We start from the raw sequence: 24,908 nt of genomic DNA, 5'->3' as shown, positions 1-24,908 counted from the left end.
CTAAATATACAGCCATAACAATTTGTCATCACACCAGTGTCAGCTCTGTGAGCAGAGCAGCTTTGACAGGACTGAAGTCCATTGGTGTATAGGTTGTCTATCGCCATGGATGCTATGTGTAACAATAGTCCGGATGCTGACCCTTTGATTCTCCTACAGTTAGGATAACACCTTTCCCAAGGGCATAGAAACTCCACTCAGGAGTTCTTCTGGGACAGGTGCTTCAGGAGGCAGGACAAAGCCAGCATCATACCAATTTGCTGATCACTGGTACCCCTTTGAAGTCAGCAGGCATGGTTGCTACTTTTACCAGCTCACACCCCTTGAACATATGGCCACCCTGAGCCCATGCTACCACAAAGCCAAAGTCGGTATACCTGTCGGGCTGTGTCCGTTTCAGCTTAACGATTGACAGCACTAATGGTTTGGATAGTAATGAGGCCGAGTAGCCGGATTAGCCACTTCTCATTCCTGTACAGCAGTAGTGTTTGAGACACACACAGAACACACCGATTTAGACTGTTTGCATAACTCTCTACAATGTTTACAGTTCAATATTTACAAAAAATAACCTAAGATATCGTTGGTGATCGCTCAATAGAATATACAGCGTAGCTCTAAGAACTACAAAGCAATTCAAATGTGGGTCTGGTGAGGCCCATGCACAAAAGAACTAATTTCATGGCCGCTGTTAGGCACTTGGAGAAAACAGCTATAGGGGTTTATAGATTAGTAGGACAGTTAGGGAAGGACAACACGGGCAGGAGCGCGAGTACGCAGGTGCTCCGGGGCCCGGGCACACCGCAGCAGAATGAAGTCGGGGCTGAACCCCCCCGCCCCCACCCCCTGGGCCAAAGAGAAGAGACGCAGTATGGATGGCTTTTGTTGCATCCATACGGTCTCTCTGGCGGCCCGGGTGAAAGCCGGGTAAAAAACGATGTTTAAAAATTGAGGGCCGGATGCAAAGCAAGAGGCTCTTGTTTTGCATCTGTCCCTCAATTTCTAAAAATCGTTTTGGGGTGGGTATAATCTGTGCACCGTTTCGAAGGTAGAGGCACACCCAACCCAAAGAGATTTTTAGAAATGGAGGCTCAGATGCAAAGCAAGTCTGACCCTCAATTTCTAAAAATCGTTTTGAGTTGGGTTTATTTGTACATCTGGGCACCCCTCTTGGCAACAGGGCTTCTATAATTGTAATACTATGCTTTTGTTGAGGCAATGCTAGTTCATCTTAGTGGGGCTGTTATTTTGATGGGACAACATCAGCACTTCTCAGTTGAGCTGCTACACTCTTATTGACAAGGCCCCAGCACTCAGCAGATTTATTTAATTTCATTTGTTATTTATAATGCACGTAATACCCAGAGGTTTTTAAGCGCGGACCGAGGGATCGAACCTGTGTTGCGCGGACTGAGGGATCGAACCTGTGTTGCTCCATGTCGCCTTGCTTCCAAGGCGAGCATGTTGCCCCTGAGCTATCCTCCCGAGACTCTCAAGATCTGAAGTACATTTAATGAAAGAGAACCAGAACTACTGAGCAAGTCTGATATCATCTTCATCAGAATAACTCAACACTGTCGTGGTTATACAAGATCTAATATATTTAAAAGGGATGGAATTAATCAGACTATAGCAGCACCATTCAATAACCCAAAGGGCTTAAGAAGAGTTAATGTGAAAATACTACACTTCTCACCGTTGGGACATGTCTACACCTTTTATGGGGCAGCACTGATCCAGCCTACTGGACAGCTTCACTTTTAATGGCACTTCTCAATAGGGCTGCTATACTTCAATAGGAAATTACCAACACTACCCCGCAGGGAATTGCATACTCTTGATGCCACCGAAGCAGCACTTCCACCCACCACAGCTGCTTTAATGGCACAGTGTGTGTACTTCTCAGACACTCTGCTTTACATTTAAACAAACCAAATTGTAATTTCTCAGCAGGACTGCAACACTATAGCATTGTGTTCTGTATGTTCAGTGCTTCTTCACCACCAATGTGGATTCATGGCTCTCTCCCAGTGTCTAAATAGTAGATCTGGCTACATATAATTGGCATCAGACATGTCCCGAGCTGCCTGCTGTACATAAGATGCCACTCAGAATGTTGAAACCCATGATGGGGCAAGGGATAGAAGGCTCGAGCATGTAGGATAGCAGAATCAGCAGGGTCTTAAAACCTGCTCACTCATTCTGTAGTGAGGGGCGATGGGGCAAAATGAGCCTGATCCCACATACAGGGGGTTGTTACCCCTTTATCTCTCCTGAATTAAAGAATGAGCTCTCTCGGACACAAGTTATAACCCCTGAACCCACAATGAATGAATAGGGCATGGATCTATAGATCGAGAAAACTGGAGTGAGAATTCAGAGTGTTTTAACAGAAATATAATTGTCTTCCCAGATGGGAGACTGACTCCATTAATATACATGGGGTCACTGAGATGACGAAGAGTGAAACTGTACATTCAGTTGTGAGATTACCAGCAATGGGTATACTATGCTCCAAGGAGTGAGGTGCCCACTCAATATATCACACCGTTAATAGGCGCGAGACCCATCCTGAATGCTTGCCCAAAGAGCCTTGGCCAGAGTTTCACACTGAAGATGTGAGCATGTGATCTGGGGTCTGCAGCCCACACACACGCAGGGGAGTCCCATGCTCCCACTTGCGAGATATGCACCAAATTAGTGAGATTGTGCTCCAAGGTAGGAGGCACCCACACAGTCTTTGCTCTGCCGTTTGACACACTCGCAGGATGGGACGGCATTTCGTTCTCCCATCCTAGTTGTGTTGCTCTGCCTTTTAAGGGCTACTACAACCTGGATGATTATAGAGGGGTGGAGGAGGGTCAGTGTTGGCCTACTGGAATGCAACTGGAAGGTTTAACCCTCCTTCCTACTTGACTTTAGTGTATGCAGTACATGCTAGCCAATGTTTCCCCTGTTCAGCTCCCCTCAACCCCCTCGCACTACGTGCAAATGTGGTCATATAAACACTGGTGATGTCACTGCCTATATTTGGGCACCCCTCCCAACCCCGGAAATTCATAAGTTGGCTCCACTGAACACAGGCGCTTTATTTCTGATACCCGGAGGCTGTGCTTCTCTTGATGGGATTCACTTCAAACCACTAGATTTCACACCTATTCCCATTTATGCAAATGATGTCACCTTCGCGGGAAATTAAGGACCCTTGCTGTGCAATCAGAAATCGGAAGTGGCAGTCAAGGCCCAAGCAAGCCAGGCGCATGCGCCTTGCTTTGACAAATCTGGAAGAAAAAACTACCTTAACCGGTGAGAGCTCCTTTGCCAATGTTCATTGTGGATTTGTTTGTTGCCTCAGCTGCCTGCTCTGAAAGAGGTCACCACTATTTTGCCCTAATAGCCATTTTTGTGTTTATACACAAAATTGCGAGATAGCAAAGCGGCCATTTCCAAATCCCAGAAACATTCCGACATCAAGGTCACAGCGGAGCAGGACACCACACACTCGAAAGTAGGGAGTCTTGCACGAAAGAATGCAAGTGCTGTCGCCGAAAACACAACTTAAAATGTTGAAAAATAAACGAGCTGATGAGTGGAAACGGGCTTGGTTCCTTTTCCAGGGTCTCCGCCTGCTGCTGTCTTCCCATCTGTTGCCTAAAGCAGTGCCGCGCTTACACAGCGCTGCACTGAGGCCGAGCCGCTGCCGCTGTCGGGACCAAGCGGGTCAGCGTCCTCCGGTACAGACAGAGCCTGCTGCCGCCCCAGCTCCAACCCTACCTACTCGGCCTCCGGGGCGGGGCATCCAAGCATCTATCATCACGGGGCCCATCCCACTCGCCACGGCCCCCCAACCAGAGCGTACCAGTCTCAGAAAAATGCAGCAAAACGGTTCTGCGGCATGCGCTGTGCGGCCATCCAATGAAAAGCACCCACTGTGAAAGGCCAGGGTCTGCACCCCAAAGAATGCTTTAAACTGATGCCTTCCGACAAGCGGGGTCGTAAAAAGGGAGTCGTTTTGCACGCTTTACATTCACCAAGCCCTGACAACCCTTTCTAGTAGTCCGACTCCCATCTCACTAGTTCAAACTTTCCACAAGTGTGTTGCATAACATTACCCCCCCCCCCCCCCCCCACACCCCTCACAGCTCTCTTCTCAGCCTCTGCGGGGCTGACATCACCCCAGCTTCCCATTGGCTGCCCCTGGGAGGTCACACGCGGCCGAGGACAAAGACAGCGCCCCTCCGCCCCGCCCGGGAGAAGCCTCATCAGGCAGGCCCGAGCCACAGCCGAAGCCCCTCCTCCTCCTCCTCCTCCTCTGCATCTGCGCGGGGGGAACGCTCATCACTGGGGGCCACTTCACGATTTTGTTGAGACCGGGATTAGATGGATTAAGGGGCGATTCATAAGGACCCCCTGCGGCCGCGAGGAAGTTTCATCACAAGGTCACCGTGGTGTGAACTGTATTCAGCCCGCACCACGGATGGGACCAAACGAAGAACACAGTGGCAACGCTTTTCCAACCCCCCTGAAACCTTGGTCAAAGAAACCTTCCCATGCGCCCCCCAAAACCTCCCGTCCGGAAACGCCCATCGTCAGACCTCTCCAGACAATATTGTCATGTTGTTGAAAAACGTTAGCAAGGTCACCTCCGTGCACAACTTTAATAAAACTCCCCTCCATGAAGCCAAACACGGCTGGAAGCGAAAACCAGAGTCACTTTCCAAGACAGTCCCTGTTCAGGAGAAAAGTATTTCAGGAAGGAGCCTGTGATTTGATGTCGCATATGCATCGCTTCCAGCTCCACCGACCATTACCATATAGACCAAGTGCCTCCGCGTGTATGCAGGCCTGCACACCTCTCCCTTCAGACTTATTTTATAAACATCTAGCTGGTCTAGCTGAATTGCCTGACGAAGAGCTAAGGGCAAACAGGATCTACATGGATGTGAGCGGTGTTGGGGGGGGGGTCTTTCCGAGGGGGTGTCCCTTGCACAAAACTTGGCCGTTCAATCAAAGCCGTATCTGTTAAGATTCCTGCTTTCTCTTCTGTTTAGAGCATTCACCAACCAGAGAAAAGAGGGTATGCAATGCAGGCTTTGACCTGCAGCTGGAGCACAATACTTTCGCACAGCCCTGCCGACCCCTGACATAAATTTTACACCGCAGCTGGCATTTACACACTTAGCATTACCATGTGTATAGCCGGCTCGCTGCTAATTATGCTAATCACCCGTCTAACTCGCTGCTGCGAAAAATGGCTGCATTTAGCAGTCCAGCGCCTACCAATGCAGCTTACTGTGTGGCTGAAATGTACATTCAGACTGCCCTGAATGGCAGGATTTTTCCACGTTGCTGGCTTCATTCAGGCCGCAGAAAAATTTATTCAAGTCAACTGGTTTCGGGCCGCAACAAAAAAGTTACGAGAAAAAAGTGAGCGCGCTCCTGCCCTAACATTCTAAGTCTGCTTGCAAGCAAAATGATAAATCAATTGGGGTGGGGAAAAAGAAAAAAAAATAGGGAGGGGGTGCGCGAGAGCTTTTGTTTGCAAGCCAAGTAAAACTGTATCTTATAATTAAAATGGAGGCCACCACACACACATGGAAAGATCAGCACATGGCAACAGTAACACTTCTCGGATGTTTACAACGTCTCTCATCCGTGGAGGGGCGTGGCATTATAGAAGAGCATCCTATAAAGACGTGCTGGATGCCACGGAACAAGGGTGTATTCATTTCACATGGGGCAAGGAGGAAAACAAACGCGAACCCCTGTGGGATGGGAGGCTGCCTACACTGGGAGGCAGAGGATTCAACCCAATAGTCGTGTAGACCATCTTATTGAATTAGCGGATGGCGTGGATTTAACTGGGCCCACTACTGGAGGAAGGGGAACTCCTCGAACACTTATCTCGGGAATCGTCCGGCATATTGACCTAGGTTGTATATTGAGCACACCAGGTCAGGAGGAAACCAGCACGATTCTGATCACACTTTAAAAAGAATAAGTAAACCCTAGGTTGGGCGCCACTAGAAATGAGCAAAACAAGACCCAGTTCATTTAGTTACCCATCCACAAACGTGAGTCGGAAAAGCACGTTAATCTGACAGCAATCTATGCAAGCATTTTCACACAGATACATGAATCGCCTCATCCTCTGGTCTCTCAGTGTTCAGGATTAAGCAGCTTCACACGTGCACACACAAGCATATTTGACAAACCAATTGCATAGGCTGAGTGAAGCCACAATTTTACTGTACAGCATTTAAGCTTCATAGTGGCCCTCTTGCCGCTAGCCTGAAAGCAAGATTTCATTTTTTACTCTAACTCCAAAAACATGTCTACTCATACTCAGCCAAAACAAAAGTAACACTACAACTACTGTGCTCGTTTCTGGATCAAGTCATTGTCAATCCCAACCCGGTCCAACAGCCTTTTGAGATCACCCTGCCATCGCTCTCCCATATGGCACAAAGCACTGTTTACACTGAATGCTTGACTATGCAATACAGTTAGGGCTGGATTCGTGCCCTGGAAGCCAGAACCCTTTAAGCTAGGATTTCAGGTGGGAAAGAAATTTGGCGCACGTTGACCCTGGGTGCATTTCTATTTGCAGGGATTCTTGAACCCTTTCCAGTAGCACACAGAGAAAGGAGGACGAGGGCACATCAGACCGACGTGTGCTTCAACATGCAGGGAGAAGAAGGAATCTAAGAAACGGAAGCAATATGAACACAAGCTTATCATGGGAACAATAAGCGAGTAGGATTTGAGAAGAAGTAGGTTTCTGTGATGGCAACAACGCATGAATATACTCAAGGACCAAGCAGGCGACACCCCGTGCACGCCTGCCCCCAACCACTCAGAAAATGATCACCATGCAAACAAACAAACACATACACGTGCAACAATAATATCACAAATGCACCTAAACATCACCCGTAGAAGCCCAATAACATGTCAAAGATGTAGACCATCTAAATATATGGGTACAACAGATGAAATGCTCATAGTCGAAATAAACCAGGAGAGGGCGTGGCAAAAAAAACCAAAAAAAAACCTGCACCTAGCAATTTGAACAAAGGTAAAATCGGAAGCATAATGGGACCCTTTGGATTGCTTGGTAGTGTTAAGCCACATCACTGTGGTCCTTGTATAATCAGAACGTGCACATCAAGAGTTACCAACTCAACGACAACCTCACAAGCACAACTTTGAAAAATGAAGTACCATGTATGCACTGGCATTGAAAAAAAAGGCAGCATCAACCCTTCAAACAAAGGCTTCATTCATCCTCTCTGAAAACGTAATAACTAGATTGTTGCCAATAGGGGAACAGAAAGCATAGGTCACTCAAGTCCACCCAATCTACCTCCATACCGGAAAAGGATACATTAGAAAGAACTTCCCAGTGAGAGTAATTGGCACCCAAGCTACAATAGAACACGTCTGCAGCATAAACATGACTAACAACACTTAATTGCTTCATTCACAAGATTTATTATCCTCCACACAATCAAACTTTAGGTGCATTCCCAAATCAGCGTGGCACCCTCTAGTCGGAATTCGGCACCCATGGAAAACATTGTAAAGTTGCTGCAGCACAGGAATCCACACGAGGGTAAAGATAAAGAAAAGTGCACTTCACGTGCCCAAACCCCAGAATCAGAAGATACCGCATCCTAAACAAACGAGAGGAAGACTAAAGTGGCAGGTCAGGGAGGCCAGATTCCCCTCCTCACACTTGAAACCCAAGCAAGAAATATTTTCAAGCAGTTCTGGATTTATTTTCTTCTAATCCCCGCGTTGGAAGAACCGTTATAAGTAACCAGTGCAGATAGACAGTTTTTCTTTTGTCACATTGTAAAAGGGCCGCCAAGGTGGTTGGCACAGACCAATGTAAGACATGGGTCAGCGCAAGAGACCAGATGTACCCCTGTAACTGGAGGATCAATCAGTACTTACTGTACAAGCAGGGTCCTCAGCAGCCCAGGGCACATAAAAGTAACCCTTTCAGATTTTAAAGTGAGCTCTCATCATTGAATAGTGCCCATTTCCCCTCGAGTAGGTCCCACAAACGTCTGACATGGGAGAACATCAGGGGAACAAAAGCTCCCGACCAAATACCTTCAGCCAAAGGCAGCCATAAAGCTATCAGGAAGGATCAGCTCTAAAAGGTGTGTTGGTTTCACTATGGAACGAGTCAACAGTTAATATTAAGATTCAACAAGCCCTACCAAAGATAAGCAAGAACTGCTCCAAAGCCTCAAGACACAACAGGTGCATTTTATTTGATTTATGAAAAAGCTGGTTAGAGTAGCCATATTTAGAGTTCATGAACGCAGAAACTACATTGATCATTTTCACCAAACGGCTGTAGATTTCTCCTCCTGGAGTCCATCGCATATTACAACTCCAGCATTGGTCAAGCCCAATCTTCCATTTTATTCCTTACTTTCCACGCAGGACATCCTGACCACCCTCTTGTCCTCTCCTCCCAGCTACATCCAGTCCCCCTGCAGACACCTCTTTCTCTTCCTTCCCTCTGTTCTCCCCTGACAAGATTTCCAGATAAGTCCGATCTATGAAAGTCTCGTCAAAACAGGTTATTCTCCGTTCATCCAAAACCATAAAGGACCATATTGACACCCTCGCTCCCGCCCTGGCAGACTTCTGCAACCACTCCTTCGCCTTTGGAGCCTTGCCCTCCCCTCTGAAGCACTCTTGTGCACCCTCTTCTCAAGAAACTCACAGCCGACCCCTCCTGCCCGGCTAACTATCACCCGATCTCTATCACTCCTTTCCTGGGCAAACTCCTTGAAAAGCTGGCCATCCTCCAATTTAATCTTCACAAAAATTCTGTTGGTTGTCTTCATGACCATCAGTCTGGCTTCGGAGCAGCCAGCAGCACGGAAACTGCTCCCCTGAACATCTGTGAAGGCCTGCTCTCCAACCTGGATTCTAATCTCCCGTCTGTCCTTATCCTACTCGATCTTTCATCTGCCTTCGACATGGTCAACCATGCCATCCTGCACAAACACCTCCGTGATAACCTGGGTATCACTGATCAGGCCCTGGCCTGGCGGAACTCCCTCGCCAACCGACCCCCTCAGGTCCAACTTGGGTCCTTCCTTTCCTCTATCTCACTCTCTACTTGTGGTCTTCCCCAGGGGTCGAACCTCTCTCCCTGGCTTTTCAACCAATACCTGGCGCCCCTCGCCCACCGCATTGCTTCTTTCTGGTCCAATTTTCACTGCTATGCAGGTGACACTCAGCTCGATTTCAGGTTCCCCTCCGACACCTCTTCTCCCTCCCTCATCTCCGACTGCCTGCAATCCAGGAGTGGTGTGCCGCCAATGACCTCTGCCTTAATGCCAGTAAGACAGAGATCCTCCTCATCAGCACACCTGCACCTTCCTTTCCCGTCACCCTCTGGCTGGCCTCCCTTGACCATCTCCCTGCTCTCACCTGTAAGGCTAAGAACCTCAGGGTCATCTTCAACTCAGCGCTTTCCTTTTTTCTACACATCTCTGATGTCTCCAAAAGTCAAACTACCAACTGCAGTAACCTACCATTCCTCTCCTTCCCCCAAAAGCTCACTGTATCTAGAGCTCTGGTTCTCTCTAGGCTGAACTATTGCAACAGTCTCTTTCTAAATCTGCCTGAATCTACTCTTTGCCCTTTGCAACTCATACAGAACCGGACCGCGAGACTCGTCCTTGGCCTCAAGCACAGGGATCGTATCTCGCCAGCGCTCAAATCTCTTCATTGGATCCCAGTGGCTGCAGGGATTAAGTTCAAGACACTTTTGCATTGCCATAAGGCCCTCTGGGGCCTGGGTCTGCAATACCTGCAACTCTCACTTCGGAAATACCTTCCTACTCAAGCTCTTCGCTCCTCCAACTCCCCCAGGGTCAGTCGCTTCTCCAAGAAGTGAGTTGGGGGGTAGATCTCTTTCTTCGGCTGTGGCCTTCCTCTGGAACAGCCTCCCTGCCTCTCTGAAACCTGAGGAGAAACATCTTCGGTTCCGGAAGCACCTCAAGACCTTCCCCTCTTTGCTTCTGCCTTTGCTCGCCCTCTCCTCTGCTGATGTCGGCCTCTTTTGGCATGGGGCTACCTTCCCATTTCGGGCCCCGATCCCTGCCCACCCAGCCGCATACCCGTACTGCCTCCTGGCAACCCTTGCACTTATGTCTGTATCTACAACCCTACAGTCCCCTTGCTGCACTTTTTGACACCCGTTGTCTGCGCCTTCTTGCCTAGTCGTTCCCTGAAACACATGTGTATGGGTGCGATATAAATAAAATAGCATAACATGAAAACTAATGTGAAAGCAAAAGTTACACACAGTTTCTATAAACAACGTGGTTTCCTGAATCAGCCTTACAATGGCCCTGTATGGCAAATGTCCAGTTTTGCAATATTATAAGTTTGCTGAGCCTCCATAAAATGGCTCAGGTGAATGATGCTGAAACACTATGATGGGAAGGTTTTGAATTAATAAAACATTGGACAACCTTCCAGAGCTTGGTATTCTTAAGTTTATTTGGATTCCTTCATTAACAATTAATACAATATATCAGTACACATTTAGAGTTATTGAACAAATTTACAATCAAATAAAATATAAAATTGTCTCAAATCCAAATAGACCAACATCGCTTAAAATGTTCATAAAAATCCCACCATAGCATCATAATCTAAAATGTAGTTCCACACTCACATTTATTTGAAATATTCTCACATTTAAAGCCTTGTTTAGGTACGTGGATCAGGTCAAAAAGGACTGTGGCTCGTGCAGTTATACTTTCTTTCAATTTGTAATATTATGAGCTAGAAAGTGGAGGTTTTAACCACCTCATCCGCTCTGGTATATAAAATGGGAAGATCAAAATAAAATGTACCAAGTCTTCATCCAGCCCCTTATCACAATGGCATTTTGGCAAGCCTTTAAACCCGATGGTTCCTTTGGCCAGCAGCACCAAATTCAAGCTGGTCATGGTACATAGCCTCCCTTCATGTGAATTAAGGCCAGGAATAGGGCTCCCCTTAATCTCCACATAAGTTGCAAACGATGGCAGGGAACACATCTTTTTTACATCCTCTGACAACGCTCTCCCTGGAACAGATTTTAATTCCAGATTTAATTTGAGCTAAATTATCCAGCCCCTTTATGGCTGAGAATGTGTCCCAAAGCCTGCAAACTGTTTTGTACCACACTGGCTTGTGCACAGCTGGTGCAGCCTCCATTGCTGCAAATTGCTGCAAATCCCAATTTCTCATATGGGTTTTTGTGTATCCCAGTTTTAATTTAGCAAAATATAGCAATGTCTAGATTGTGATAGAGAACACGCTCTAAATTCCCAGTTCTAGTCTTAGTGCACTAATCAGGCACCCTGGTGAAAGCCCCAAAATGTGGCGCCAGAAGAGCGACTGTACTACCTCCAAAGGCTTGCAGTTGCTATGGCCCCATACCTTGTTTCCGTACAATATCTGAGAGGCTACCGTGTAGTTGAAGTCCTCTACACACTGGTCTAGCCTACAGGCTCCATATGTAAAGTAAAACCTTTGAAATATTTGGAGCCTAATTTTAGCTCTATCCGCCTGATATTTAATGTGATCCTTCCACAACTTCAATGGGATCTCCTTTTATTTCCCACCATGGCACTTTCTTTTTCCCAAAGATTAGAATTTTGGTTTCATCTTTATTTAACCTACGTTTATGTGCTTCCAAGAAATCCATGGTATAATTGAGCCTTTGCATGAGGCCAGCTGGGGTAAGCGCCAAGAGGACAGGGCCATCGGCATAAAGTAAAGCACTATATTGCTTATTACCCAGCCTCAGCGGTCACACCCTATTGTTGTGTCTTGCAAGGACAAAAATCTGTCATGAAGAGTATAAAGAGGAGTGGCACAAGCAGGCAACCCTGTTTAACCTCCCCTTGTTAGTCTGAAAGAAAATCTATGGCAACTCCTCCATATCTTACCATTGTCTTTGTCTGATCATATTTATTTTTTAATTGTTTTAGCTGACATTTCAATGTAACGTTTTTTTTAATAGAAATATTCAACACATAGTAATTGACACTCCTAACCTTTAGATCAAATACAACTTAAAAAGGAAAGCCACAAACATACTCATACACTATTCTTACATTTTCATAAATTCAATTTCATTGATCAGCTGAGGCAGATGGTTTACCAAGGTGTAGGAACTTGTATTTTACGCACGCCATTCGCACCAGTTGACACCCATCATTGACGCACATGATATATATATATCTTAGTTAGGTCTTCAGTTATTTTCGTTACATGTAAAAAACAAAGTGCTGCGATTCTGACACTCAGCGAGATGACCACTATGTATTAACAACCACAAGTAGTCAGAAGCAACATGCCTGTGTTTCTTCAAAAGGTGCATAAAAGGTTTCTTAGTTCACATAAACTAGGACACTCAGCCAATATGTGTCTTAAGTCTCTCTCTGAGTTGACTGATCATAACAGAGTTGGACCAGTCTTAATAAATGAAGCAGAATCCCCGGTGTAACTAGTTTCTTGCATAATGTGCCTCTATCAAATCCATCAAAGGCCTTTCCGATATCTAAAAAAGGCAGTGTACACCACTCCACCTCGAAGTCGGCAATATTTTCCAATTGTGGAGAAAATAAAGCAGTGATCCATCGTTGCAAAGCCACTCCTAAAACCTTCCCGCGATTGATCCAGAATGTCGTTCTCCGAGACCCAACCTTCCAATCTGGTCAAGATATACACTCAGCATAAATCTTGGCCGAAATATCTAGTAACAAAATTGGTCTGCAACAATTGGGATCTTCCAGGTCCCCTTTCTTGAAGATTGGGACTATTATCCCACCCCGCCAACTTGAAGGAAGCTTCCCAGCCCCAACAATTGCCTCAGTACCAGGATTGGAGACCACCAATTGCCATGACCCAAAAACACATCTGAGGGCAGCCCCTCTGGGCACGTTCCCATCCCCATTTTTGAATGATCAATGGCCGGTGAGCCCTCCATCTTGGTGAACAAGATGTTATTTGATTTAACAAATTGTAGCTTGGTCTCCACAAAAAAACACCCTGATGGGCGCCCGACATTTTCCAACCTTCCAACCTCCCGAATAACCTGCGATTATTGGTACACAGCTTGTGCTAGTGTATCCCATTGGCTTTCCATATCCTCATATGTTTCTTTCTTTTCAGAAACACCTTGTATTTCCCTTTTAATTGTGCATCTCTCGCTCGCCATAACGTTGTCATTCTTAAGTGCTTCGTATAAACATTTCTTTCTACCCAGACTCTAAATGAAACCATGGCGCATGTCTTCTTGTACCAGACCCCTTTCTACTAATCTTATCGGGTGTGTCATACATCCTATTATATAGCATATCAATGAGAGATTCAAAGGCTACCACTTTTTCAGCTGCTGTGAACACCTTGTCCCAAAACAGTTGTCGCTGACTATTCAGATCACTAGAGCTGAAACAGATGGACATTTTTAACCTATTTAACTGTTGTATGGGGTACCCAGATGAGCCCTGGTTGCTCTCGTCTCCATCGTCCACCACCTGATAAAAATATGGCAATTTACCAGCGTGTACTCGATTATAGATGTACTAGTGTACACGGTGCAGGTTTTCATTCACACAGTAGGACCACTATATATCCCAAAGCTACAGCTCCCCCTAGCGGTGACAACAGCCAAAGCTATGCCAAGTGGGCAACTGTATATCCTAAGCCAACCGCTCCCTCCAGCGGAGCATTCGGGTAGCCTCTACTGCGCATGACGCCATCGGACAAACATACCTCTGGCCTTTTATTATTGTTAGATAGGGAATTCTGGAAAACGTCCACCTTGGAGGGATTACCTCGTGTCCTGCCATTGAGTTCAACCAGAGAGAATTCAGAGAGAAGAGCCAGCTCTCTACTGCTACTATCAGGCTTACCAAATGCTGTGTTCCTCTTGGGTATACCACAAACCTCTGTCTAAAATGTATTTTCTATGGTGAGATCAGAAGGCTGTCCTAACTTATTCCAGTCGCCCATCACAAGGACATTGCCCGGAGGTACACCAGCCAAATGTTCATTAAGGTAAGCCTTCAACTCGTCCAGGGATCTCCGGTTTCTTTGGTGGCGAGTAAACATTGATTATGTATAACAGTCTTGGACTTAACATCCAACCAAGACATACACATAATCACTGAATTTGAGTCAGAGCATTCTGGGTAACTCACATCCATCCTGTGCACGAATCGAACAGTATTTTATTTTTGTAGCCGATTTCCGCCTTCAGGGTAAATGTGCGGAAACCTGGCTTACCGAAAACCTTGGTTAAACAGGTCTCCTGTAACCAAATTATATCAAAATAGGCCAAGTAGTCGACCCAATCAGGATTAGCCAATTTTTCTGCCACCCCAGCCACGTTCCAAGAGATTACACTAAGAGACTCACTCAAGGCAACCAGCTGCCTACTAGGGCCTCTGTCTGCACAGGGGCACCACCTTCTGGAGGCTACAGCAATTGTACACTTAAATCAGTGGCTTGAGCTGATGGTACCCAATTAGTCTTTGGCCTGGTCAGCAATGTTTTATCCAGCTCGCATTTAGTGAGCAGTGTACACTTACTTGGAGAAGAAACAACATTTTGAGGATAGAACTTCTTGCTCTTTAATTCGGAATGATCGTTAATTGCTCTACAATGGGCCGGCATGCTGTATTCGAACCAGGAGTCGTGGGCTCGACACTGCGTATCTTTCACATCAAGGAATAGCTCGATCCCATTCCTCACCAAAGGCTCCTTGCATTGTAATATACATGCACGAAAGTGGGGGTTGTTAAAGCAAAAGCGTACATTGCACCGCCAGCAAAACATACAGTCTAGCAGAATTCCTACTGCACAAAAGTTTTTAAAAGAAACTTCAGACAAACCTAACCTTTCTTCAATAGGTGACAAAAGCTCTTTCATAGGATTTCCTATTCCCATGTGTTTTCTCGTTGAAAGTCACAATCGGGTTCTGCTCCCTCCAGTCCTAAATGGGGATCTTCGAGTTCCTTGACATTTGGTATTTCTTTCTTGGGCTCTCCAAGGGCTTCTGTGATGGCATTCTTCCCTCGGCAGTCCATACTAGACGACTCTGTAGCAATGACCTTCAAAATCCGTGTCAAGTCAGAAACCTGTCTGACTGTCACCCAAACTTGAGGTACGCCTTCACTCAGCTCCTTCCTGATGGCAATAGGGTGTTGCTAGCCCAATTCTAAGCTTCTCAAGCATTTGCAGGTCGCGGTCCCTGGCCTTTCTGTGGGATCACATATCTGCAAGTTCTGCGGTCCAGACATGGCTCTAGCAATGGTTTTTGCCACTTGCGCCCCCTTTCTCACCCTTCAGGCCCATCCCTGTGCTTAACAGAGACAAACAGCTGGTGTCCAGCAAAAGTAGCACAGTACATTTCACTTGGGGTGGGATTTTAGAGACAGTGGCAGAGATATGGTTCACTATTAGCAAGGGAAACTAACAACAGGTGCAACAGGGCCAATTGAAAGCACTCGTGCTACTAGCCTCGAGGTCGGCAGTGGATATCAGTAGGTGGCAGCGTCAGGGCCCAAATCTTTCCAAACTTGCGATCACAGTCCTTCAGGCTCCAAACCCTGGGCTGGAATCGGTACACCCTACGACTCTACTACTTCCATTCGGGCCAGGGGTAGGGCTCTTAAATAAACTAGCCAGCAGGCCGTGGGTGAGGGGAAGAGAGTGAGGGCAGCACTGCCAGGTTTGCAGAGTGCAAGTTCAATTGAAACCTTACCACAGTGCCAGTCATTGTTCCTGGGCACCCCACACTCTTGCTCCCCACTCCTGGCACCTGTGCGAGTACTGGACCACTATTACGCCTTCGATAAGCTGGAAGAATTCTTCTAGAGCATAAGTGAGGGGGGGGGCATCCAAGGGGAATGCCAGGTTCCAGTACAGCACCGGAAATAATCAGCTAGATCACGGCAGCCATGCCAAAGATGAAGCCGCCACCCGGAAAAGATCGCAGAGACCTGTGGCTGGGCAGCCCAAGCACCAGCGGCTCTGCAGGTCCAAAATCAGAGGTGCACGTAGCACAAACAGGGAGCGCCCCCTGAAAAGAACCCCAGAACATAGTTCACGAGCATCAAACCTCACCAGAAGCTGGACGCTTTCATCACTCCCTTCCACCACTGTTTTCAGCCTGCAATGCCTTTTCAGAAGTGGAAAGGACATATGCAAATTGAACATTGTTCCAAATCAAAAGGGCAGTCGAACCCGAACTGTCAAATCACATCGGTTCTGCATGAGACCACAAGCAACCCGAAGCATTTTTCAGCGTCCCCCCAGGCCTCATCAGTGAGAAGTAGCTTGGCTCTCTAGGAACAGCAAGATCTGACATGCTTCTGGGCGAAATGTCCCTGGGCGACTAATACAACAATGAAGACTGATGGCTGCAAGGTTGCTGCTGCCTTCGTGGCCCCCTTACTAGAGCTCAAGAGGTCTCTCGCTGTAACTTACCATGGATCTGGGCACTGGCTGCAGATTTTGAGCAGAAGGAAGTTATTGGGAATGCATGGGCCAACTAGACCGTAATCCGCTACTCATTCAATCAAACTCATTGTTCTCACTTCTACAAAATTTGAGTTGAAGAATTTAATTTCATGCAAGTGCCCTCTGGGCTGTATTTCAATGACATGACCAAATCATATCTCAACTTTGCTTTAGCCAGGCAAGAATTACTCCACACAATTTAATTACACATTCCAATTATGATAAAAGTAGGGACATTTGTACGTGCATGTAAAGGTCTACTACTGGATTTATGAAAGACCTCTGATTACTAAAGATAGGGGTGCGTCACACTCTCTTGGGGGCTTCTTTGAGATCCTAATGTGACACTTGCCTCCCTGCAGAACACTGAAATGGTATCATCTGGTGCCCTGTGGCAAGTATCGCCCCGGATCTCTGTGTGCAGCCTGCTGCAGCAGGTTCGAATCCTGGCTGGGTCCACTCAATTTATCGACCTCGGAAGGATGAAAGATTGAGTACCACTCTGTGGGATAATAAGGTCTTCTGTTATTTGAGCCCTCCGAGACCTTATTGGGTGTGTAGCGCTATATAAGAAATTATTACTACACTTCCCCACGGGCACCAAAATGTGCTCCTACCAAAGCACAAAACATGTACCAATTTAGTGTAATGCACCTTAAACCACGAAGCATAGGAGAGCCTGGCTAGCTTGATACCAACAACTGGTGCCCTGCACACACACACACACATATATAGTTGATAATAACTAGGTTTGGGTGTGTGTGAAGGACACCACTATATGATATTCAAGCATAATGGATCATATATATATGGACAAAGTTAAAGTTTACATCTCACGTGGGGGTTAGATTTGCAGTGTGCTTTACCAGCTCCCCAGCAGTAGCTCTCGCCTATTGGTTGACACCAGATACCTAGGAGCTGCTAACCACATTTTTATTTAAATCCAGGTAAATAAATTTCAATTAAATTGCTGACAGACTTAAGACAACCTGGCAGAAATGGAAGATGAGATTTTTAAGACCGTTTTGAGAAGAAAAAAGGACCCTTAAACCTATGGTTAAAATTGCTCTGTTGCCATACAACGGCATGCACCGCTCGCTAATGATGTGACATAGCAAGGCATGCGGGCTGTAACTTAGCACTAGAAGTCATAGCCATGAATGAAAAAAGAAACCAACTGTGGCTCCCCCTGTACTACTGGCCTCAGGCAGCTGCCATTGCACTTTGCCACTGTAAAGCAGTGTCTCCAATAGATACATTGTACACCATGTGCAAAAAGGGTAAGAATTGGCAGTGACAGCCTGGAGACTCCATGCCACTCACTGCCATAAGCAAAGTGATAAAGGTTATGTGGGGCATGAAACTGCACCACACAGGATTCCTCTTTTGGGCTGTATCTAGCAGAACACTCACTCCTGACCCCCCAAAGATCCAGAGTGCATCAAGGGCACCGTTTGAAACTGCTGAGGGTGAAGCAGTATCTAGCTCCTGCCTGTGGCATGGAAGAGGCAGTTTCTAGTAAGGGATAAAAAGCTGAAAGTTAAGGCAGTGCTCATCTACTAGAAAACGTCAAGTGGTCTGTGATTCAATTAATTAAGTCAATAAACCATAAGATTATTTCCACCAAGAAGTCACATAGGAACTTCAATGACAGTGTAGACTTGTGAATACGAATGCATTGCGGTGGAGACAAACTGGAGTCCTACTGAACACAGCTCTTACAGGTCATGGAAAGGTCAGCTTTGAAGGAGTAAGCTAAATGAAATATAAACAGTATCATGGAATTTAAACACACGTGCCAGATTCTCTCCAGCCAATGCGAAATAGGACTCTTCTGTGGACCATAATCTAAACTAAACAAGTTGATCTTGGTTCAGACATCTGGCAGCTGTCATATCCGAGCCTTGGAGAACAACTTGTATAATACATTAGCCTGTTGCTTATAGTGGCTCAAAAAAAAAAATCGACTTAAGTCCACAGCACACAAAAGGTTAACATCAAATGTCCAATGTCCACCCTTTTACGGATTTACTGTTGAAGACATCCATGGAATGGTCTCAGGGTATCTAAACCCTGGTTATCTTCCCAGTTCCAATATACAGAGAAAAAAAAAGTTTGAACATTTGAAAGACTAACGAAGGTGCAGCTAAATGAAGCACGGAGCCGCACATTGGCCATAACCACGTTTTTCTTTTCGTGCGAGAAGGACACGATTAGTTAATTTCCTGCGAGCTCTAGTCACTATATGCCAGTAAAACACATTTGACGTTATTCTATCAAGATGTCTTCCGTGGCAAAAACAAGACCGGCTAAATTAAAAAAAGAAGAAACTGGTCCAATGTTCCCAAATAACTGGCTGCAAGGCCAACTACTACACCCCAAAGCACGAAAGTAGCACCAAAACGAGACATATGTTTGTAAAGTAACAACTGCGCCCTACCCCCACCGAACCCACCCCCCCCAGACCAACGTGGGCCTCACATACTGTTCTTCAATAACTAAATGCAGACATAACTAGCACAGTGGCATTAAAGCTACACACAACCCCATACAGCCTTCACATTTCCACAAAGAGGCAACTTTGTTTCCCCATCTCAGAGGCGCCTAAACTACTCCCCGGCCTGCACGCTCTTCTGTTTATACAAGAAAAGAAATATGCAGAGGCTGCCAATTCCATAGTTTATTTGCCTACTACCCATGTTCGAGGCCAGGACATATGCAGAGAGCTGAAAAAACATACATCCCAACCAGATGCCTTTTCAGTGGACAGCATAAAGGAGTGGCGAGCATGCGCCAGATATGGACTGGGCCAAAAATCACGCAAGTGAAGCTCGGAAGCTGTACCAGCCTCCGTAAAAAACGCTTGCACCATGTCCAAGTTCCATTTTTTAACCTAATGAAGGGAGAGTCCTACTGATGGAGAGAGTCAATGTCTCGTGACAACGCAACAGGTAAGAAAGGAGGGTCATCAGTTCCAGAATATGCCTAGCCTCGTCAGGGAACAGAAAGCGCCATGAAATAGCATACAGAAGCCGGGCAAGGAGAAAGCATGTGTATTGATTACTGCATGCTGAACACACACTTAGCATGAAGAACACGTCACCTGTCCATCAAATGAATGTATAGTAATGGCAATGCAAGATGCCCAGCACGATTATCAACGTGCTCAATTTCTCAAAGATGCAATGCAACAGCACTAATGGGCATTCCTATGATAATCGCAAAGAAGTGTGTGTGTGTATGGAGGGGGCGGGGTGCTCATGCACAGAGCAACTGCCGCAACAGGAATGCAGCAATTAAAGTGTTCAGTCTTATTAATTGCTCATATGGGAACAATTTTAAAAGAATGCAGACTCGAACCTGTGGAACCCCCCCTGGCCCCCAGCCCAGGTCACACCACACTATGCCAGGCTAACGAGTTATATACGATTACTAGAAAGCGGATACACCTCGCACCAGTTAACCGCACACAAGCAGCCTCCAGCTTCTACACATCTGCCATTTCTAAACACGAGGACCCACTGGCCAAGGCGAATTTGTTTCCTTTCAAGGGCTTGCTGAGGAAGCGGCTGGCCCATTAATATGAACCAACGACAATTAGAGTATTGACAGGCCATGCATTGCATCCATGAGGGCTACTTGTAAAAAAATAAAAAGGCGTGCTGGAGAAAGCATAGCCTGATTTTTTTTTTTTTATTTCACACAAAAATTAACAGAAAGCATATTCACTTTTTTGAGAACAGCTTTTGCACGTACTAAGAGAAAGCCCATTTCCTGGTAAAACAGTAGTTTGGGGCCTTTGCTGAACCTATTCCATGAAGCCAGACGTCACTCGGAAAAAGCTCTCCTTTCATGAAACATACATTCATCGCAAGAACTGCTAAAACAAGAAGACGGACCTATTTCTAAGAAGGTCCATGCAAGGGACTCATAACAAAAGTGCGGCACAGTCACTGCCACAACCACCAGCCAGCTCTCTGTGCAATCTTTAATTGTGGCAATGAGAACTATAATCAAACATTAGAAATCCCACTTCCAAATATTTACAATGTAGCCAGTTGGAGCATACGGTTTAATACAAAAAATTGCAGTTTACCAAATTAACAAGACGATGGAAATGATACTACCTAGCTACTAAACCAAGACAATATCACAATTTGAGATAAAACGATCAACTAGGCCTAGCGAAGGGGCTGATCTAAATTGCTTAGGGTATCAACTAGTTCACTGGCATGAATTTACCAGCAAGGTGAAGCGAATCATGGCAGTCACGAGCCATTCCCACTTACTACAACTTATATGCATGAGGTGGAGTTTATTTGAACTGAAGAGTGATAGAATGTGCACCACCACCACATAAGTGGGCGGGATTCATGGAAGTGTTTTATAATGGCTCAAATCCCATAGGAAAACGTTCTGTGAATCAGGCCTACTGTTTTATTTTTTCCAAACAACACGTATCAGTACTAGAACAAACAAGTAAAACCGATTAAGCATCCAAATTGGGTCCACAAAGCATTGGGGACTCATTGTTACAAACAAGAGAGCTCAGCTGAAAATCACAACTACTGCGTTGAGAAAGATAAATAACGAACGAAAACAAGAGAAACAATAGGCTTGTGTCACGGTCCAAATAGCATGATTTCAGCAGCCGGGTTGTGAGCGTGCATAATTGTCATGAATAAACAATACAGGGTGCGGCGATAAAACGTTACAGAATGTACTGATGTATGGCCGCTTGCAAGATTTGCATAAAACACTAAAAGGAAAACTTAAAATTACAAACACTACATAGAAACCCAACCGCTGAGGAACCTGTAATCTACTTAGCAAACGTGCGCTTTAGACTGTGGCTGCACTTTCCCTTGACTTTTTCCAAGAGACTATTTTTTTTTCCCTTTCCTCTCTGCCTTCTCTATGAAAGTTGAACGCTGTCCAAAAAAACAGGACCACACACAGGCAGGAGGGCTGGCTGCAGAGAGCAGCTCCGGCTGCTGGGGGGCGGCACAGTCTCCGACAAGATGGCGGCACAGAGCAAAACAAGCACAGTACGAAGGGGAACCGGGTCCCCCCCTAATAACGACGATTCTCCCTACAAATCACATGACACCCAGCACAATCTCCGGTCCACATGGGGAAAGCAAAGCACTGGCAGGCGGCTTACCTTCTACCCAGAGCTCCTCCACGTTAGTCTCCAAGTTGGCGGCTCGGAGTCCCACGGCGAAAGCGCCGAAGATAAGCAGGCCCACCACCAAGAATTTTCCGCAATTCCTCTGTATGTAGCATCCCAGTCTGAAGAGCAATCTCTGGAATTTCGCTCGTAGCCAGAGGGGCGCTTTCCGGCCCGAAGCCTTGCCCTGGAGAAGGGGGGAAAGAGAGACACACAGGGTGGTGAGGACAGGCGGCGTATGGGTACCGAAAGTGGCGGGCGGCATACAGAAATTAAAAGTAATGCTGCTGTGGACAATTATAAAAAGTAAAAGAGACATTGCGGGTCAGGGGGGGGGGGGGGTTGTAGGGAAGGAACCAAAGCAAACTCCGCTCCACACAAGCGGGCACACCGATCCAGGACCACACTCGGGGGGGGGGGGGGGCAGATAGGAGCGTGCCCCTGTCATGACTTAGCCGTATATGTTAAGGGGCTTAGAACTGTCTCCCCCAAAGAGCTGTGTAGTAAATAGCTCCACGTGGTGGGGGTGAACTGTGGGAAGAGAAGATCTGCGCATAGGGATTGGTGAAGGTCCCGTGGCGCTTGGTGGCCCATGGTCTTAATAGAAGAGGAGCGGGGTGGGGGAGGTATATTAGGAGCCACAGGGTGGGCTGGTCGCCCTTGTATTTGACAGCCATCCTCAGTGTTCCGATTCAAATGCGCAGATTGTTTACAATAATCCTCGGAGCGCTGGAGACCGCGTACAGCCCCAGAGGCTGCCTACACCACATCCTGACCGCAAGCCGTGGACCACCGGGAGCGCGCCGGGGGAGGGGGGCTGGGGGTGCCTGAGGGAGACCACCAGCAGCGAGCCCTCAGGACAGCCCAGACCAGGCGCGCACAGACTCAGGGCACCCCCCACCTCCCCCCACCACCCTCAGAGAGCGCCCAAAGATGAATGGGAAGAGGAGGACACACACACAGACAGACACACACCTTGTAGATCTGCTCCAATGCAAACGCGGCGTCGCAGTAGCTCGGCCGCTGCAAGTACTCCGGGTCAGGGGGCGGCCGGGTGGCGAGCGCCCGTCCGCGGCCTCCCCGGCTCCTCCTGCGGCTCCCTAGCCCCGGGGGCGGCGCGGTGGCCCCGCTGCTCTCCCGCTCCGGCAGGACCATGCTGGGGGCGCGGGGCTGCGCTTCAGAGCCTGGGCTGCTGCAGGCGGGCTGCTGGGGCTTGGCTGGCGCTGCTCGTCCTCATGCCTCTGCTGCCGGCGGGGCGGGCTGCGCGCCTCCCATTGCCACATTTCGCGAGGTTCCGGGGGGCTCCGCCGCGTCCCACATCCAGAGGCAGCGGCGGGGAGGGGGCGCGGGGAGCGCTCCAGCCTCTCCTGCCCCCGGGGGCGCGTCCAGCGGGGCTCAGCACAGCGCGGGGACCGCTGTGGGAGCACAAAGGGCGGCAATCCGGCGAGGCTCAGCGCGGCGTCCAGGGGCGATTGCTATGCAAGGCGATGGAGGAGATGCTCGAAGGGTCCGGGTGCATGGCCGGGGCTCGGGGGCCCGGGAGCTTGTCGTCTTCAGCAGCCTCCACGCAGCGCAGGGAACAGGGGGATGCAGCCGAAGGCAGCGGGGAAAGCTTGCTCTGCAGAGGCCGGGGTGGGAGGCGGAGCGTGGCGGCGGAGGCGGGTGCAGGCCCGGGCCCTCCCCAGGCCTGTCAGATGGGCTCCATCCCCTGCCTCCATTGGCCCAGCCTGAAATTACTCAGCAAACACGACTATTATTAGCTGCTTAGCAACAGCTCCGAGCAGCGCCGGACCACCCAGGCTGGCCGTGTTGTGAGAGACTCTGCGGCAGCGGGGGAAGACCCCTCCCCGGCCCCCAGCCCTTTAAACCCACACCCGCCCGCGAATAAGGGGAAGGGGAGTGAGCGGGGTCTGTGCAATGCAAAGCCAGGCTTCAGAGAGGCTTGGAGGAGGGCGAGCGCCCCCCTCCTCCCTGCTCTCCCTCCTCCTGGACCGCGGGAGGCACCCTGGCCCCGGGCAGCGGCAGAGGCTGGGAGGTCCGGCTCCTATTCCCAGGCTCCGCATAATGACAGGGTGCGAGGGGAGGCGGGGAAAGGGCACGCATGCCTCTGCTCTTTGTTTTTCTTTGGCCCTTTGAACGGGGGAGGAAAATGCGAGTAAACCTATGGCAAAAATAAGCGAGAGCTGCTTTACGAAGCCCCGCGCTTATTTGTACTTTTTTTTTAAAATGTTCTGGAAGGGGAAGAATCTTATTACACTGTATCCACAGTGCAAATAAAAAAATAAAAAAACTTTAGCAGCTAAAGAGGGGACAATACATAAATTGCCTTTCCGATGTAGGCTCACCCCTTTGTCTCGATTCCTCCGCGTACTGTTACGACATAGAAAACACCGAAAGATCCATATATAAAACATTTATAACAAATTGGGGTTCTTTTCTTTGGGTATGCTGTCAATCATGTTAACCATGCTCAGAAAGCCATTCAGACCATATTGCCCCACCGCTACTTGGTTTTTAAGCGCCCAGAGATTTGCGCGCGCTACACACACACGAATCTTGCAAGAATGGGTCTTCTGTTGTGGGAATGCTCCCGAGTTACAAAATAGCGAACGACGTATAACAAAATGGTGCTCGCTATATGAGGATCTCCAAAGACTTGTCCACCACGATCGGGAGAAGGCATTCTTGTCAAACACTTGAAATAAGTAACAATACGTCCCTGGAACTCGGGTGGCTGTCAGAGGTGCAGGATTTACATCAAAGTGGAGTTAGTTACCAGTGGTGGTCGAGAAGCTTATTCTGAGGTCGAATCAGAAAAAGCATCATTGTAATCGCCGCGGGTTTCCCCTGCACTGTGTGCTATTGGGCAAATATTTCCCAAGCCCGAAACTAGGCAAGACTACACATAGGATAACTGTTTGCACTGCGTTATACAGAACTGTCCTCAGCCAAATATACCTACACTAGCGAAACAAGGAGAACGTTTTCTAACCATGCAAGTGACTCTACCCAAGCCACAGCCTCAAGATGGCCGGTCTTCACAAGACGGAGATGACAGGAGGTGTGATTGAGGCGAGTGTCGTATCTCTTGCAAAGACGTGGACTGCAAATGTGGCTAAGCTTCATTCATCGCACAAAGACACCAAGCACTTTGCAAATTAAAGCAGTGACAAAA

General features: G+C 47.6%; 1 protein-coding gene across 3 annotated transcripts in view; it reads right to left on the bottom strand.

Annotated features, from left to right (window-relative positions):
- PTCH1 (patched 1) overlaps positions 1-24,908 on the bottom strand; it is a 154,781-nt gene that overhangs the window by 75,537 nt on the left and 54,336 nt on the right. The window contains exons 1-2 of one of the 3 annotated variants that reach the window (XM_069625704.1): positions 22,709-23,410; positions 21,728-21,920 (exon numbers count right to left, since the gene is read on the bottom strand). In XM_069625704.1, coding sequence (XP_069481805.1) covers positions 21,728-21,920; positions 22,709-22,888 — 373 coding nt within the window. In that variant the 5' untranslated portion in view covers positions 22,889-23,410. Of the gene's footprint in view, positions 1-21,727; positions 21,921-22,708; positions 23,411-24,908 lie in introns of those variants that run through there. The other 2 variants (XM_069625702.1, XM_069625703.1) reach the window with 2 other exon arrangements.

Source organism: Ambystoma mexicanum, chromosome 6p (genome assembly GCF_040938575.1).
Source record: "Ambystoma mexicanum isolate Mex_15411 chromosome 6p, UKY_AmexF1_1, whole genome shotgun sequence".
NCBI lineage: Eukaryota > Metazoa > Chordata > Amphibia > Caudata > Ambystomatidae > Ambystoma > Ambystoma mexicanum.
Note: the sequence above shows the minus strand (reverse complement) of the source record. Positions and strands in the feature narration are given on the sequence as shown.